This window comes from Coregonus lavaretus (genome assembly GCF_964263955.1).
Source record: "Coregonus lavaretus genome assembly, chromosome: 8".
Lineage (NCBI taxonomy): Eukaryota > Metazoa > Chordata > Actinopteri > Salmoniformes > Salmonidae > Coregonus > Coregonus lavaretus.
In genome coordinates, this window is record NC_139995.1 from 30731679 (window position 1) to 30749840 (window position 18162).

The 18162-nt window shown below is 40.5% G+C and overlaps 1 protein-coding gene across 1 annotated transcript in view; it reads left to right on the forward strand.

Moving 5' to 3' along the window:
• Positions 1 to 10927: 10927 nt before the first annotated feature.
• Positions 10928 to 18162, forward strand: part of LOC311133378 (receptor tyrosine-protein kinase erbB-3-like) — a gene marked incomplete at both ends in the record, with an annotated part of 39339 nt that continues 32104 nt past the window's right edge. Inside the window, one exon of the mRNA XM_084166881.1 lies at positions 10928 to 11006. Coding sequence (XP_084023007.1) covers positions 10928 to 11006 — 79 coding nt within the window. The remainder of the gene's footprint in view (positions 11007 to 18162) is intronic.

Genomic DNA, 18162 nt, shown 5'->3' on the forward strand with positions numbered 1-18162 from the left:
ATTTTTATTGGCCAATCTGAGATATGGCTTTTTCTTTGCAACTCTGCCTAGGTCAGCATCCCGGAGTCGCCTCTTCACTGTTGACATTGAGACTAGTGTTTTGCGGGTATTATTTAATGAAGTTGCCAGTTGAGGACCTGTGAGGCGTCTGTTTCTCAAACTAGACACTAATGTATTTGTCCTCTTGCTCAGTTGTGCACCGGGGCCTCCCACTCTTTCTATTCTGGTTAGAGCCAGTTTGCGCTGTTCTGTGAAGGGAGTAGTACACAGTGTTGTATGAGATCTTCAGTTTCTTGGCAATTTCTCGCATGGAATAGCCTTCATTTCTCAGAACAAGAATAGACTGACGAGTTTCAGAAGAAAGTTATTTGTTTCTGGCCTGTAATCAAACCCACAATTGCTGATGCTCCAGATACTCAATTAGTCTCCAGAAGGCCAGTTTTATTGCTTCTTTAATCAGCACAACAGTTTCCAGCTGTGCTAACATAATTGCAAAAGGGTTTTCTAATGATCAATTAGCCTTTTAAAATTATAAACTTGGATTAGCAAACACAACGTGTCATTGGAACACAGGACTGATGGTTGCTGATAATGGGCCTCTGTACGCCTATCTAGATATTCCATAAAAAATCAGCAGTTTCCAGCTACAATAGCCATTTACAACATTAACAATGTCTACACTGTATTTCTGATCAATTTTATGTTATTTTAATGGACAAAAAAATGGCTTTTCTTTCTAAAGCAAGGACATTTCTAAGTGACCCCAAACTTTTGAACGGTAGTGTACCTACTTATTAACAAAATTTAAGGATGTTTCTTTTAAAATTATTCATAAATATTATCCTGCCAACCACTATATGACGAAGTTTAAGAAAAACATAAATTCAAATTGTACCTTTTGTAATGACCACCCAGAAACGGTGTTGCATCTTTTTTGGCATTATATTCATGTAAGGAATCTTTCAGTAGATTTATAATTGAACACATTTATGAAGATTTTACACTATTATGGAGAGATGTACTGCTTGGATTCTGGGGTGGCAGGTAGCTTAGTGGTTAAGAGCGTTGTTCATGCAGGAACCAATGGGACGCTCGATGCAGGTATGCCCATATGCATGAACTGCAGGCCCAATCACACACTATTACTTTAAAGTTCCTTCTCAGCAACCTCTGGAATATAGTAGGCTTACTGGTATACCATTTTGATAACATGTCCCTGTCGTCAAACCAGCTAAGATAAGTTTGGCTGCCACCATTTCCTTGACCTCATCAGTGTCTCATCTGTTTAGTGTAAAATGAAGAGGTGTTGCTGTATAGATGGGGGATGAGGTTACATTAGGAGTCTATTAACGATAAGCGGTGACCTTATGGTATCATAAGAGACCTTTTGGAATGACAGTGGGGGTGGGGGGGGGGAGTCTTCCTACCAGGGTCTTGGATCCTCACCAATTTTGATCGGGAGGATAAGTACAAAAATACTGTGTCAATTGAAAGGGAATGTGTGCCCATAGTCGCGGGAAGTAGGGGTGCTGAGGGTGCTGCAGCACCCCCTGAAAAATAATTATACAAAAACAATTATAATACAAAACAAATATATCATTTAAAAATATTTTTTCACAAAAGTTGTGCTCTGGGCCTTTACTAGTATTAATGGACCAATATCTGTAGTGCAGGCCCAATTTTTTTTCAGCATCTCCACTTCGACAAAGAAGGTAGTTGTATAATTGAGAACAGTACCTTGCAGGATTCAATAGTTGGAATTGTTTCCCTATCCCTTTCTCTGTGATTGTCATTCTAATAGAATACAGAAAGAACAAAACCCTGTCCTCAAACATTTACATCAAAAGGTGCAAAGTTATGGACAAGACACAAAACATCCACATCAAATTCAATATTTTTCTTGAACAAATAACATGCAGTATTCATTTACCATCCTTACAAAACATTTAATGTAAATTTACATTATTGTACATAGGCTGGTCATCTAGTAACTGCATCATTACATTTACGTCACTTATCCAGAGCGACTTGCAGGAGCAATTAGGATTAAGTGCCTTGCTCAAGGGCACATCAACAGATTTTTCACCTAGTCGGCTCGGGGATTAGAACCAGTGACCTTTCGGTTACTGGCACAACGCTCTTAACCACTAAGCTACCTGCTGTTCCTCATGAAGATAAACAATGCACAATACATGAATTGAGTACATTGAGACATCAAGTGGTTAGTGATGTGATGATGTGTATCAGTTGGTAGTGCATGGCGCTTGAAATGCTAGGGTTGTTGGTTCGATTCCCACGGGGGACCAGTACGAAAAAGTATGAAAATGAATGCACTCACTACTGTAAGTTGCTCTGGATAAGAGCAGCTACTAAAATGGAAAAGGAATGAATAGCTCATTTCAGTTTTCACATAGAAATAAGTTGCATTTGCAAAGTATTTCAAGAAACTGGAAAACATATATCAAGAAAGTATTTTTATATTCCACAAGTATTATCAGATTAGCTTTTTTGTACAGATAATTATCAGACTTAATTGACAAATGCTGGTAAACACTCGGTGTATGTGGATTTATGCAACAAATAGAACAAAACTTCTCTAATCATGACATCACATGCCAATACCTGGTTGTAATTGGCTGTCTGAAACTTCTTGTCACTGCCTCATTGGCCTGTAGTGACATGTGTTGTGCTGTATTTGTTTGACATATAGTGATAGATTTCCATGGGCTCCTAGTAACCAAAACCAGTAGACAATGCCTTCTTTCCTGCCTTCGCTCCCTTGTAATAGGAGAAATCAGTCTGAGATAGGTCTCGTAGTTGCATGCCCTCCCATGCTTCCACTGTGATCAGGTGAATATACAGTACAGTATGGGCATGTGGACTTTATGATTGGTCTCCTCTAACCTGACTAATGGTGCTAGCACTGCATGGCCTAACTGCACTGCTTTCTGTGTAATAGATAGTCACAATAGATAGCTGGATGCTTAGATTGCCAAAAGTTCAAATGCAGCTTCCCTCACACTCAGTGTGTTCTATAAATGGATAAGTAGATGCATCACTGCTGAGTCTCTTTTAGCCAAGTGGTAAAATGTGTGATGTCAGTATTGGAAATTATGTGCAACTGTGATGTCCTGTAGTTAGACAGACACTTATACATGAAGATGTGCACACCTCCCCTCACTAACACAAGCTGCTACTGCCTGCCTGCCTGCCCTAGTTAGGAATCACAAACTGCATCATATTGCTCGTACTTGAGTTCCTTTTGTCTGTGTTGAGTTGGATCAGAGGAAGACATAAGGGTCCAAGTTGATAGCTGAGTGTAATTGAATGTGACTGTTGTTGATGTATTTATTCATGACTGTATCTGTTTATGTGACATGTTCATTTAATATATTTAATTATTTGCACAGTTTGTTACTTATGAATAAGCAGGGTGAAACCATTTCTCTTTGTATTTTTCCTCTTTCAGGAGTTGTATTCTATTTGACATGTCAGATACAGTATGTTGTTAACACCTAAAGCTAATGACAGTATAAATGGAATGCACTGAGAATATTCACTGCATTACTAGAACAATTCCTGACCTCAAACCTCCCTTTGATTGTATTCTGTCAAGACTCATCAACACATCAAACAGTCTGATTTAGCTGCTTGTCCAGATGTAAGGTGTTCTACCACCACTGATCAAATCAGATGAAATCAAAATCAAATGTATTGGTCACATACACATGGTTAGCAGATGTTATTGTGAGTGTAGTGAAATGTTTGTGCTTCTAGTTCCGACAGTGCAGTAATATCTAGCAAGTAATATCTAACAGTTCCACAACATACCAGCAGAATTCAGAGGTTACTGTCTTTTTGGTGAGTGTTGTAATATTTAACACTATTATACCGTATACAAACCAAACAGTCCAGTATTCACATACATACAGCATCTATGTTAATTGTTTATGTTGAATAATTTGAGTTTTATTGCCTTATATTTAGTATTATAAGAAATGTTAATTTCAAATTGTTTCACAGGTCAACCATATGAGGATGTGGATATAATAGATCTTTTTTTATATAATCAATCTACAGTTTTTTTATACCTTCTCCTATGAAATGTTTTGTTTTTTGCTCCATAATGCAAAATAAGTCAAGAAGGGTTTTCTGTCCTCTGTGTTCCTTCGGGTTCCTGTGTTTGAAGAGTGTGCTTGGTTCATTTTCGGTAGTTGTTTTCTGGTGTTTGGGGTACATTTTTTGATGTTTTACCAAGTCTCTGGGGTGTCATGGACACCCGACCCTATAAAGCTGTAAAGTGATGTAATAAAACAAAGGAAAAGAAACCCATTTTCTCTATGACCTGTCTCATAGGCTCTGTGTGAACATTATTGAAATGTATCTGACAGATGTGGTGACATTAGATTAAACTAAAGTAGATTACATACAATCAACAATCAGAGCATTGTTGACTATAGCCCTCTATCTGCACTGGTTCCCAACTCCGATCCTCCAGTACCCTCAACAGTACGCATTGTTATTGTAGCCCTGGACAAGCACAACCGATTCAACTTATCAACTAATCATCAGGCTCTCAATTAGTTGAATCAGGTATGTTCGTCTGGGGAAAACATGTGTGCTGTTGGGGGTACTCGAGGACCAGAGATGGGATCCACTAATATGGAGTGCTCCATCACATCTTGCCTAGAGCCAGGACATAATCATATTAAGTAATTTCTGTAATATACCTGTGCATGTTTTCATGTTGCCCAGACGAGGTCAGTCTTCACCAGCACACATCTCGCACTGACGAACGCATTACAAAAATGTTATTGCCATTTGCCTATGAAATGTTTCATTGCCTGGCCTAACGTGGAGGCAACTTTTGTCTAGCTGAATGAAGATATTGTAAAACAACCCCTACATGCTTGCTTTTAACTGTCTATCTTTGTTTATTGTATTTGACCCCATACCTCACTGTTAACCAAGATGAAACAAGGTCCTTTTCGAAATGATAAGATCTTTGAGAAGAACTTCCTGGTAGAACCTCTGGCTATAGTGAGATATTTACTATTTGTTTTTGCATATTGCATAACAACAGTAGGTCTATGCATATGGCAATGGCACAAATAGGAACATGTTGGGGTGTTTTGGGGGGGGGGGTTCTACTAAGCTAACATATGGAATTGTTTCAAGATGATAATAATAAATAATAATAATAAGATGATCATAACATGGATCATTTAGCTATTTGATTTGGAATTTTAGGACCCCTTTACGTATCAAAAATATTTATAGAAAAATGATTTGATAAAATATTGAATGAAATATTATAGCCCATAGAAACGCATTTAATAACACATTCATAAATAGCAAAAAACACAGTCAAAAAATAAATCATAAGGAATAAGGTTTTGAAGTGTCTGCCCTACAGTGCCTTCGGAAAGTATTCAGACCCCTTGACTTTTTCCACATTTTAATACGTTACAGCCGTATTCTAACATTTATTAAATCGTTTTTCCCCTCATCAATCTACACACAATATCCCATAATGACAAAGCAAAAACAGGTTTTTATAAATTTTTGCTAATTCATAATAAAAAAATATAAAAAAATATCACATTTACATAAGTATTCAGACCCTTTACTCAGTACTTTGTTGAAGCACCTTTAGCAGCGACTAGAGCCTTGAGTCTTCTTGGGTATGACGCTACAAGCTTAGCACACCTGTATTTGGGGAGTTTCTCCCATTCTTCTCTGCAGATCCTCTCAAGCTCGGTCAGGTTGGATGGGGAGTGTTGCTGCACAGCTATTTTTCAGGTCTCTTCAGAGATAATCGATCGGGTTCAAGTCCGGGCTCTGGCTGGGCCACTCAAGGACATTCAGAGACTTGTCCCGAAGCCACTCCTGCATTGTCTTGGCTGTGTGCGTAGGGTCGTTGTCCTGTTGGAAGGTGAACCTTCGCCCCAATCTGAGGTCCTGAGCGCTCTGGAGCAGGTTTTCATCAAGGATCTCTCTATTCTTTGCTCTGTTCATCTTTGACTCGATCCTGACTAGTCTCCCAGTCCCTGCCGCTGAAAAACATCCCCACAGCATGATGCTGCCACCACCATGCTTCACTGTAGGGATGGTGCCAGGTTTCCTCCAGACGTGACGCTTGGCATTCGGCCAAAGACTTCAATCTTGGTTTCATCAGACCAGATAATCTTGTTTCTCATGGTCTGAGAGTCTTTAGGTGCTTTTTGGCAAACTCCAAGCGGGCTGTCATGTGCCTTTTACTGAGGAGTGGTTTCCGTCTGGCCACTCTACCATAAAGGCCTACAGTGAGGGAAAAAAGTATTTGCCCACTGACAAAGAAATGATCAGTCTATAATTTTAATGGTAGGTTTATTTGAACAGTGAGAGACAGAATAACAACAAAAAAATCCAGAAAAGCGCATGTCAAGAATGTTATAAATTGATTTGCATTTTAATGAGGGAAATAAGTATTTGACCCCCCTCTCAATCAGAAAGATTTCTGGCTCCCAGGTGTCTTTTATACAGTTAACGAGCTGAGATTAGGAGCACAGTCTTAAAGGGAGTGCTCCTAATCTCAGCTTGTTACCTGTATAAAAGACATCTGTCCACAGAAGCAATCAATCAATCAGATCCAAACTCTCCACCATGGCCAAGACCAAAGAGCTCTCCAAGGATGTCAGGGACAAGATTGTAAACCTACACAAGGCTGGAATGGGCTACAAGACCATCGCCAAGCAGCTTGGTGAAAAGGTGACAACAGTTGGTGCGATTATTCGCAAATGGAAGAAACACAAAATAACTGTCAAACTCCCTCTGCCTGGGGCTCTATGCAAGATCTCACCTCGTGGAGTTGCAATGATCATGAGAACGGTGAGGAATCAGCCCAGAACTACACGGGAGGATCTTGTCAATGATCTCAAGGCAGCTGGGACCATAGTCACCAAGAAAACAATTGGTAACACACTACGCCGTGAAGGACTGAAATCCTGCAGCGCCCACAAGGTCCCCCTGCTCAAGAAAGCACATATACAGGGCCGTCTGAAGTTTGCCAATGAACATCTGAATGATTCAGAGGAGAACTGGGTGAAAGTGTTGTGGTCAGATGAGACCAAAATCGAGCTCTTTGGCATCAACTCAACTCGCCGTGTTTGGAGGAGGAGGAATGCTGCCTATGACCCCAAGAACACCATCCCCACCGTCAAACATGGAGGTGGAAACATTATGCTTTGGGTTGTTTTTCTGCTAAGGGGACAGGACAACTTCACCGCATCAAAGGGACGATGGACGGGGCCATGTACCGTCAAATCTTGGGTGAGAACCTCCTTCCCTCAGCCAGGGCATTGAAAATGGGTCGTGGATGGGTATTCCAGCATGACAATGACCCAAAACACATGGCCAAGGCAACAAAGGAGTGGCTCAAGAAGAAGCACATTAAGGTCCTGGAGTGGCCTAGCCAGTATCCAGACCTTAATCCCATAGAAAATCTGTGGAGGGAGCTGAAGGTTCGAGTTGCCAAACGTCAGCCTCGAAACCTTAATGACTTGGAGAAGATCTGCAAAGAGGAGTGGAACTCTTTGCAGATCTGTGTGCAAACCTGGTGGCCAACTACAAGAAACATCTGACCTCTGTGATTACCAACAAGGGTTTTACCACCAAGTACTAAATCATGTTTTGCAGAGGGGTCAAATACTTATTTCCCTCATTAAAATGCAAATCAATTTATAACATTTTTGACATGCGTTTTTCTGGATTTTTTTGTTGTTATTCTGTCTCTCACTGTTCAAATAAACCTACCATTAAAATTATAGACTGATCATGTCTTTGTCAGTGGGCAAACGTACAAAATCAGCAGGGGATCAAATATTTTTTTCCCTCACTGTAATTGGTGGAGTGCTGCAGAGTTGGTTGTCCTTCTGGAAAGTTATCCCATCTCCACAGAGGAACTCTAGAGCTCTGTCAGAGTGACCATTGGGTTCTTGGTCACCTCCCTGACCAAGACCCTTCTCCCCCGATTCTCTAGGAAGAGTATTGGTGGTTCCAAACTTCTTCCATTAAAGAATGATGGAGGGCACTGTGTTGTTGGGGACCTTCAATGCTGCAGAATTTATTTGGTACCCTTCCTCAGATCTGTGCCTCGACACAATCCTGTCTCTGAGCTCTACGGACAATTCCTTCGACCTCATGGCTTGGTTTTTGCTGTGACATGCACTGTCAACATTTTATAGACAGTTGTGTGCCTTTCCAAATCATGTCCAATCAATTGAATTTACCACAGGTGGACTCCAATAAAGTTGTAGAAACATCTCAAGGATGATCAATGGAAACAGGATGCACCTGAGCTCAATTTCGAGTCTCATAGCAAAGGGTCTGAATACTTATGTAAATAAGGTATTTCTGTTTTCTATTTTTAATAAATGTGGTAACATTTCTAAAAGCCTCTTTTCGCTTCGTCATTATGGGGTATTGTGTGTAGATTGCTGAGGATTTGTATTTATTTTAGAATAAGGCTGTAATGCAACAAAATCTTGAAAAAGTAAAGGGGTCTGAATACTTTCCGAAGGCACTGTATATCTAGGAGATTTTTTAAATTATTTTTTTACACATATTTAACCCCTTATTTTTGTTGGCACAAAACTACATCCATACTTCCATTCATTTGTATGGGTTACCTTCAGATAAGTCCTGAGACGCTTGTGGGGGTAATAGAGCAAAATGGAGAACACCATGAAGTTCGTGAGAGTCTAATCTTTCCATACAGTGGTCATTAGTTCGTAGCCCAAAACGTTCGGACACTACAGACATTTTCGTAAGAAGACTGATTTTCGGGATGTCTCCTGGTCTGACAAACAGCTGTAGCTCTGTCACTTTCCATGGCAGATGCGTATGGGCAACATAGGCCTCTGTAGCCTCTGGTCCTCTGTAGCTCAGCTGGTAGAGCACGGCGCTTGTAACGCCAAGGTAGTGGGTTCGATCCCCGGGACCCCCCATACACAAAAAAAAAATGTATGCACGCATGACTGTAAGTCGCTTTGGATAAAAGCGTCTGCTAAATGGCATATGATATTATTATTATATAGGCGGATGTGAGACACAGCCCAATTTCTCTAGCTTAAACTGATTGATTTTGATGGGGATTTTTGTATTATGTTCATTAGATTGACACATGGGTGCGTCAATAGACTCAGTCTGTTCAATCACTGACAAACACACACAGAGACTGGAGTTACAGGCAAAGCCAGTTTCAAGAGAGCAGTTAAGCTGGCTCATCCACTCAGACAGACATGTCTGTCTGTCTCTATGTGTGTGTGTGTGTGTGTGTGTGTGTGTGTGTGTGTGTGTGTGTGTGTGTGTGTGTGTGTGTGTGTGTGTGTGTGTGTGTGTGTGTGTGTGTGTGTGTGTGTGTGTGTGTGTGTGTGTGTGTGTGTGTGTGAAAGAGTATGTGAAATAGTGAGAAGTCTAAATAAATGTACAATTGAACTATGCTGAATCATTGTTTAATCAATAACCACCATGATGACGGTATAAAGATTATATTCATATGCAGTTCCACTACTAGGATAACATCATCAGTGCATCACTGTCCATCAAAGAAAACCAACATTGAAATAGTTGAATTCATTTGATATACTTTCACGCTGAGAAAAACTGTGTTTCAGTGACACACACGAGAGAATGCAAGAATGTTTGCCCCCTCTGTACACGCGCTTGTAGGGGTTGAGAAGTAAATTTGACCCGTGGACAATGCTGTCATTCTGATAGCTCTGGTCCAGCCCCCTTCAAAGAAAGAGTGATTAACCAGTCCACGATACCTAGGTACAATACCGCCCTTCATGGAGAACGGCGGGGCTTGTCAGCAATGTAACTCTCAACAAGCAGCCATTTATCAATGGTAGACTTACATTAGCCCTGCGATAAGCCAGGAAGCCCAAACCATGCTAAGTCAATTGTGTGTAGTGTGGTTCATCATAATTAACTGGTAGAGCTACAAGAATGTCTACAAGTTATTTCTTCAAATACTTTAAGTATAGAATTATGGAGGGATATCCAAAAGATATAACAGAAATCAGAAAGATGATACGAAAATTATCTGTATTTTTCAAATTGACATTACCAATACGGCTAATATAGGCGAATTTAAAAAAGCATGATGAATAGGGAGCTTTATTTACTCACAAAGATGGTTCAATAATAATCAATTCGGGACAATTCGATACAAAGTGATTTTCGTATCAGGTTAGGAGAGCATTTTCGCTAACCCTAACCATTTTCCTAACCCTAACCTCAGTCTCCTAACCTGCTATGTTAATTATCCTTACCTGCTGCGTAAGTTCTCCTAACCTGCTACGAAACAGTCACTTCGTTATCGAAGTGGAGTGAATAGTTTTTCCCTAATCAATTAGTGCCAAGTACTACTTTGTAGACTTTACGCAGACAGTTGTGGAGTAGCCTACAGACGGCGCATTTGTCTCTGGTTGGTTCAACGACAGTATCTTGTCCAATCAGTGACTACTACGAATATTTTACACATTAGAGAGGTTGAAAGATTGTAAACTCTGTGCCAAACCGATTTACACTTACCCTGTACATAGCCTATATTTTTGTCAATAGGCCTATGAGTAGGCTTTTTACGTTTCGTTTTTCTGTAAATTAAAGGAATGTATTAATCAATTCGACTCTGCAAAGAAAACGTTCAAGATTGAGGACTCTTCAGTCCAAATGTGTTTACTTTACCTGTTCTCTTTGAGATACTGTACATAGCAGGGGATACATTCGAAGACTTAACCTGGAGAGCACTCTTCTTGACATTTTTACATTTCAATGATTTCTTCGACTAACAATTCATGAGCAGGGGGAAACCGTCGAGGGTAGTCGATATTGTACATCTCTCCCAGCTCGTAATGTTTGATAAATTGTGTCTACTGTCGGAATGAGGGGACTCCGGGAGATGCTCTCGCTGTGCGTCGCGCTACCATGGCTCCAGTTCACCTGCGCTCAAACCCAAGAAGGTAGGTTTCGTGCCTGTATTGCACTCGCCGTCAAATTGATTAGACTTTCTCTCAAATGATTTCCTATTCCCCCGATAGTGCCCACATTTCTGTTTAGAAAAACGTATTGTGAAAATGAGGATTCATTTGGGAATTGGCCCCAACGTTTCTCATTCTGTGGGATACCTCATTTACGCCCCAAGAAAGTTGCCTATTACTTTGTCAATAATCCCAATGTGTTTTGTGTTTTTTTAGGAGGGACCAATCCCACAGTGTTGTGTACATAACATAGTCAATATGCCATCACTTGTCCTCACCTAAATCGGTGCTGTCAATCTGACCCTAGAGACAAAACCAGTTTCATACAGTCAGCCGACTTTCAAAATAGTGTGCTTGAATGTCAATGTCAATTGTGTCTGTGTTTATTTTGTGTGTTATCGCTTGTCATGCAAGTTGTTAAGGAAAAGCAACTCATCCCTAGAAACGTATCAGAAAAATATGTTTCTATGTTTCTTTTCTGTTCTTCTGTCTCTTTCTCACTTTGCACCTCAAACAAGTGTTCTTGGAAAATACTTTCAAATCTGTGCAGTGTATTCACCTGGTATTCACAGTGAGTCAGGTGTGAGTGTGTATAGCCTCCATGTTAGAGTGAGGTGTTGTGATTTGAATCACAAACAACCGCGAACACTGGCTGAACTTTGCCTCTGTACTTATGTCACCCGGCTGTAGGTAAATAAGGTGGTGCAGTGCAGGAGGAAAACAATGTAAACAACAGGTCAGGACGCAGGTGATCCCCATCAGGTGACGGTCAGACTGGCCCTTTGGCATCAGTGGAGGATAATAGGCTGAAGTAAATAGACTCATACTGTACATGTCAGGCAACAGTACAAATATAATTAATGTCGATTTTGATCAGCATCAGATCAATATTTTATTTCCTCTGCAGTGCACACTATACTTATTTCAATGTATTCTCTAGAGATCTATAACTCCTCATCAATATAATATGCCATTTAGCAGACGCTTTTATCCAAAGCGACTTACAGTCATGTGTGCATACATGTTTGTGTATGGGTGGTCCCAGGGATCGAACCCACTACCCTGGCATCACACTTTATTTACTGAGGGACAACTGCTCCTATATATAACACAGGTTGGCTCCTGTCCTAAAATGTATCAAATCAAATTGAATGAAATATAATTTGATTGATGGACTGGTTGATTAATTGTCCTATATGTGACCATGGGCACTGGTCAAGCAGTGCTTTGTTGTCTTAGCCGTCGGGGATATGGCACAGAGCTCAAGATTACAAGGCACTGTGTGCCATAAACTCATATCAGGGTTCAGAGATAACGATAACTGCCATGTCATAAAAATATACCAATTACAACACGTTCTCAGGCATCTCTGAAGCTTGGATTTTCCTCAATCTCTTCGAGCTTGTTTTTCTATCACCTGGAACTGTGTGTGTATGCGTATGTGTGTCTGTGTGCACGTATGTGTGTTTGTCTGTGTATGTGTATGTGTGTGTTGAGGTTGGACATTCCTGGCATGACTATTCTAATGCTCAGATGTTTGTGACTGGAGCATATTTATCTGCATAATTTCATTCTTGATACGTGACACATGTTGTTTTCAATGATTGATAATTGAGTGATTTCTGTTAAAGATGAATAATGTCACACCTTAATTGAATAATGATGCACACCCTTGTAGGATGTGTATTATTTTTGGTTCATAAAAAACAACCCATTTACCAGATCAGCTTTTATACTGCAGATGTTGGTGTCAGGCCTGTGAAATAGAGAGGTAGGAAAGCTGGGTTATTTTCTGTGATGGGGGAATAACCGAGACAGTTAGACAGGATATTATTTTTTACGATATATCGCAATATTATTGTTTACGTTATTGTGATATTATTTTAGTGCTAGTTAGCTGTACCTGTGCCATAACTCCTGTATTTTTCCTTCTATAGTGTGTTCTCCATCTTTTAAAATGGTGAGCCAATATGTTTTCATCACTTTTCCATGACTGATCAAAACTCGTTTTCTCATGGGTCTCTGTTGTCCCTCTGCATCAGACATATGGGTAGCAATTTCAGTATCGAATTGCAATACATATAGAATCGTGAGATTCGTGAGAATCACAATACAAATAAAATCGGCACCTAAGTATCTTGATAATATCGTTTTGTGAGGTCCCTGGCAATTCTCAGCTGTAGTTATTTTCACATATTGACCACTGTAGAGGAACAGCATAAACCAGTGACTCTGTGTTGAACAAAGTAGATTGAGTCAATCACTTTTTCTGATTTCAGTGGTTCCAATATGTATTCATAGCTTTGATTTAATGTCCTTGTTTGTAATTGCACAATAACTACCCACACAAAACAATTTGTGCCTCACAGGTAATCCTCTCAGTGTTTACTGCTTCACTAGAGTGACACCTGTTCTAATTTACGGATGCGTCACAAAACAGTGTTGTCGCACCTGTTTGTGAGGCATGTACTCTAGCATGTTATTGTGTAACCCCTGAACTTTTCAATGTGAACCTCTCAGTCAATACCAGTGTGCCCTTCACACCTCAGGAAGTTGTGCCCCTTACAGTGAATATTTACTATTTTCATCTATCACAAATAATACCCTGTGGGAAGAGAACAATAGTACCATTTATTTTCATCACTTTGGTTCAGTTTTCACCAGTATGTGGTACATTTTCACAACTCTTAGTCAATGTAAATAGTCTGGGTGGCCATTTGATTAATTGTTCAGCAGTCTTATAGCTTGGGGATAGAAGCTGTTAAGGAGCCTTTTGGACCTAGACTTGGCGGTGCGGTACCGCTTTCCGTGCGGTAGCAGAGAGAACAGTCTATGACTTGGGTGACTGGAGTCTTTGACAATTATTTGGGCCTTCCTCTGACACCGCCTAGTATATACAGTTGGAGTCGGAAGTTTACATACACCTTAGCCAAATACATTTAAACTCAGTTTTTCACAATTCCTGACATTTAATCCTAGTAAAATGTCCCTGTCTTAGGTCAGTTAGGATCACCACTTTATTTTAAGAATGTGAAATGTCAGAGTAATAGTAGAGAGAATGATTTATTTCAGCTTTTATTTCTTTCATCACATTCCCAGTGGATCAGAAGTTTACGTACACTCAATTAGTATTTGGTAGCATTGCCTTTAAATTGTTTAACTTTGGTCAAACGTTTCGGGTAGCCCTCCACAAGCTTCCCACAATAAGTTGGGTGAATTTTGGCCCATTCCTCCTGACAGAGCTGGTGTAACTGAGTCAGGTTTGTAGGCCTCCTTGCTCGCACACGCTTCTTCAGTTCTGTCCACACATTTTCTATAGGATTGAGGTCAGGGCTTTGTGATGGCCACTCCAATACCTTGACTTTGTTGTCCTTAAGCCATTTTACCACAACTTTGGAAGTATGCTTGGGGTCATTGTCCATTTGGATGACCCATTTGCGGCCAAGCTTTAACTTCCTGACTGATGTCTTGACATGTTGCTTCAATATATCCACATAATTTTCCTTCCTCATGATGCCATCTATTTTGTGAAGTGCACCAGTCCCTGCTGCAGCAAAGCACCCCCACAGCATGATGCTGCCACCCCCGTGCTTCAAGGTTGGGATGGTGTTCTTCGGCTTGCAAGCCACCCCCTTTTTCCTCCAAGCATAACGATGGTCATTATAGCCAAACAGTTCTATTTTGTTTCATCAGACCAGAGGACATTATTCCAAAAAGTACGATCTTTGTCCCCATGTGCAGTTGCAAACCGTAGTCTGGCTTTTTTATGGCGATTTTGGAGCAGTGGCTTCTTCCTTGCTGAGCTGCCTTTCAGGTTATGTCGATATAGGACTCGTTTTACTGTGGATATAGATACTTTTTTACCTGTTTCCTCCAGCATCTTCACAAGGTCCTTTGTTGTTGTTCTGGGATTGATTTGCACTAAAGTACGTTAATCTCTAGGAGACAGAAGGCGTCTCCTTCCTGAGCAGTATGACGGCTGCGTGGTCCCATGGTGTTTATACTTGCGTACTATTGTTTGTACAGATGAACGTGGTACCTTCAGGAGTTTGGAAATTGCTCCCAAGGATGAACCAGACTTGTGGAGGTCTACAATTTACCCCCTTTTTTTCTTTTGATTTTCCCATGATGTCAAGCAAAGAGGCACTGAGTTTGAAGGTAGGCCTTGAAATACATCCACAGGTACACCTCCAATTGACTCAAATGTTGTCAATTAGCCTATCAGAAGCTTCTAAAGCCATGACATCATTTTCTGGAATTTTCCAAGCTGTTTAAAGGCACAGTCAACTTAGTGTATGTAAACTGACCCACTGGAATTGTGATACAGTGAATTATAAGTGAAATAATCTGTCTGTAAACAATTGTTGGAAAAATTACTTGTGTCATGCACGAAGTAGATGTCCTAACCGACTTGCCAAAACTATAGTTTGTGGAGTGGTTGAAAAACAAGTTTTAATGACTCCAACCTAAGTGTATGTAAACTTCCGACTTCAACTGTAGGTCCTGGGTGGTAGGAAGCTTGGCCCCGGTGATGTATTGGGCCGTACGCACTACCCTCTGTAGCGCCTTACGGTCAGGTGCCGAGCAGTTGCCTTACCAGGCGGTGATGCAACCGGTCAAGATGCTCTCGATTGTGCAGCTGTATAACTTTTTGAGGATCTGGGGACCCATGCCAAATCTTTTCAGTCTCCTGAGGGTGAAAAGGTTTTGTCGTGCCCTCTTTACGAATGTCTTGGTGTGTTTGGACCATGATAGATCATACAAAATATTTTGCGCTGACAAAATATTTGTTGGTCTGATCTCTGATGTGATTAATAAGGAGCATCCAGACGCTGCACTTGATGAATTTATACAATTTATTCTTCCAGTTATTGATAAACATGCACCTGTTAAGAAACTGACTGTTAGAACTGTTAAGGCTCAATGGATTGATGAGGAATTGAAAAACTGTATGGTTGAAAGAGATGGGGCAAAAGGAGTGGCTAATAAGTCTGGCTGCACATCTGACTGGCTGACTTACTGCAAATTGAGAAATGATGTGACTAAACTCAACAAAAAGAAGAAGAAACTGTATTATGAAGCCAAAATCAATGATATAAAGAATGATGGAAAAAAAACTTTGGAGTACTTTAAATGAAATTATCAGATGGTTTATTCATCACAAAACCATTTGATGCTGCCAATTATTTTAATGATTACTTAATTGGCAAAGTGGGCAAACTTAGGCAGGAAATGCCAACAACGAACAGTGAGCCATTGTACTCATGTATAAAAAAAGAAATAATGAAAGAAAAGCATTGCAAGTTTGAATTTTGTAAAGTTAGTGTGGGAGAGGTGACAAACCTCCTGGCATTGACAACTTAGATGGAAAGCTACTGAGAATGGTAGCTGACTCTATAGCCACTCCTTTCTGTCATATCTTTAATCTAAGTCTAGAGGAAAGTATTTGTCCTCAGGCCTGGAGGGAAGACAAAGTCATTCCTCTACCCAAGAGTGGTAAAGCAGCCTTTACTGGTTCTAACAGCAGACCTATCAGCTTGCTGCCAGCTCTTAGCAAACTTTTGAAAAAATGGTGTTTGATAAAATACACTGCAATTTCTCTGTAAACAAATTAACAACAGACTTTCAGCATGCTTATAGAGAAGGGCACTCAACATGTACTGCACTGACACAAATGTCTGATGATTGGTTGAAAGAAATTGATAATAATACGATTGTGGGAGCTGTCCTGTTAGATTTCAGTGCAGCCTTTGACATTATTGACCATAACCTGTTGTTGAGAAAACCTATGTGTTATGGCTTTTCAACCTCTGCCATATTGTGGATTCAGAGCTATCTATCTAATAGAACTCAGAGGGTTTTCTTTAGTGGAAGCTTCTCTAATGTCAAAAATGTAAAGTGTGTTGTACTGCAGTACAGCTCTCTACAGTCGTGGTCAAAAGTTTTGAGAATGACACAAGTATTGTTCTTCACAAAGTTCGCTGCTTCAGTGTTATGAGATATTTTTGTCAGATGTTACTATGGTATACTGAAGTATAATTACAAGCATTCCATAAGTGTCAAAGGCTTTTATTGACAATTACATTAAGTTTATGCAAAGAGTCAATATTTGCAGTGTTGACCCTTCTTTTTCAAGACCTCTGCAATCCGCCCTGGCATGCTGTCAATGAACTTCTGGGCCACATCCTGACTGATGGCAGCCCATTCTTGCATAATCAATGCTTGCAGTTTGTCAGAATTTGTGAGTTTTTGTTTGTCCACCCGCCTCTTGAGGATCGACCACAAATTCTCAATGGGATTAAGGTCTGTGGAGTTTCCTGGCCATGGACCCAAAATGTCAATGTTTTGTTCCCCGAGCCACTTAGTTATCACTTTTGCCTTATGGCAAGGTGCTCCATCATGCTGGAAAAGGCATTGGTTGTCACCAAACTGTTCTTGGATGGTTGGGAGAAGTTGCTCTCGGAGGATGTGTTGGTACCATTCTTTATTCTTAGGCAAAATTGTGAGTGAGCCCACTCCCTTGGCTGAGAAGCAACCCCACACATGAATGGTCTCAGGATGCTTTACTGTTGGCATGTTCTCTTCTCCTGCTGACTCCATGTCTTGGTGTGTGATTCTGTGGTGAGTGATTTTGAAGGAGTCAGGCGCAGGAGAGTAAATCACAGAATAAAGGTTTATTCCCAAAACACAGCGGTACGCAGCAATGCGTCAAACACACTGGAAACAACAAGGCACACGGGTGAAATATCCCGGCGATACAAAATACAAAGAGCTCCACCGAGCTAATCTAACCTCCACAATAAACAATCACACACAAAGACAAGGGGGCAGAGGGAACACTTATACAGGTTCTGATGAGGGGGTATGAACCAGGTGTGTGTAATAAACAAGACAAAACAAATGGAATGATGAGATGAGGAGCAGCAGTGGCTAGAAGGCCGGTGACGACGAACGCCGAAGCCTGCCCGAACAAGGAGAGGAGGCAGCTTCGGAGGAAGTCGTGACACAACCATATACGCATCAGCAACCACAGCTAATGAAGTCACTGAAACCCTTAACAAAAAGTTGCAGTCTGTTTTGGAATGGGTGGCTAGTAATAAACTGGGCCTGAACATCTCTAAAACTAAGAGCATTGTAT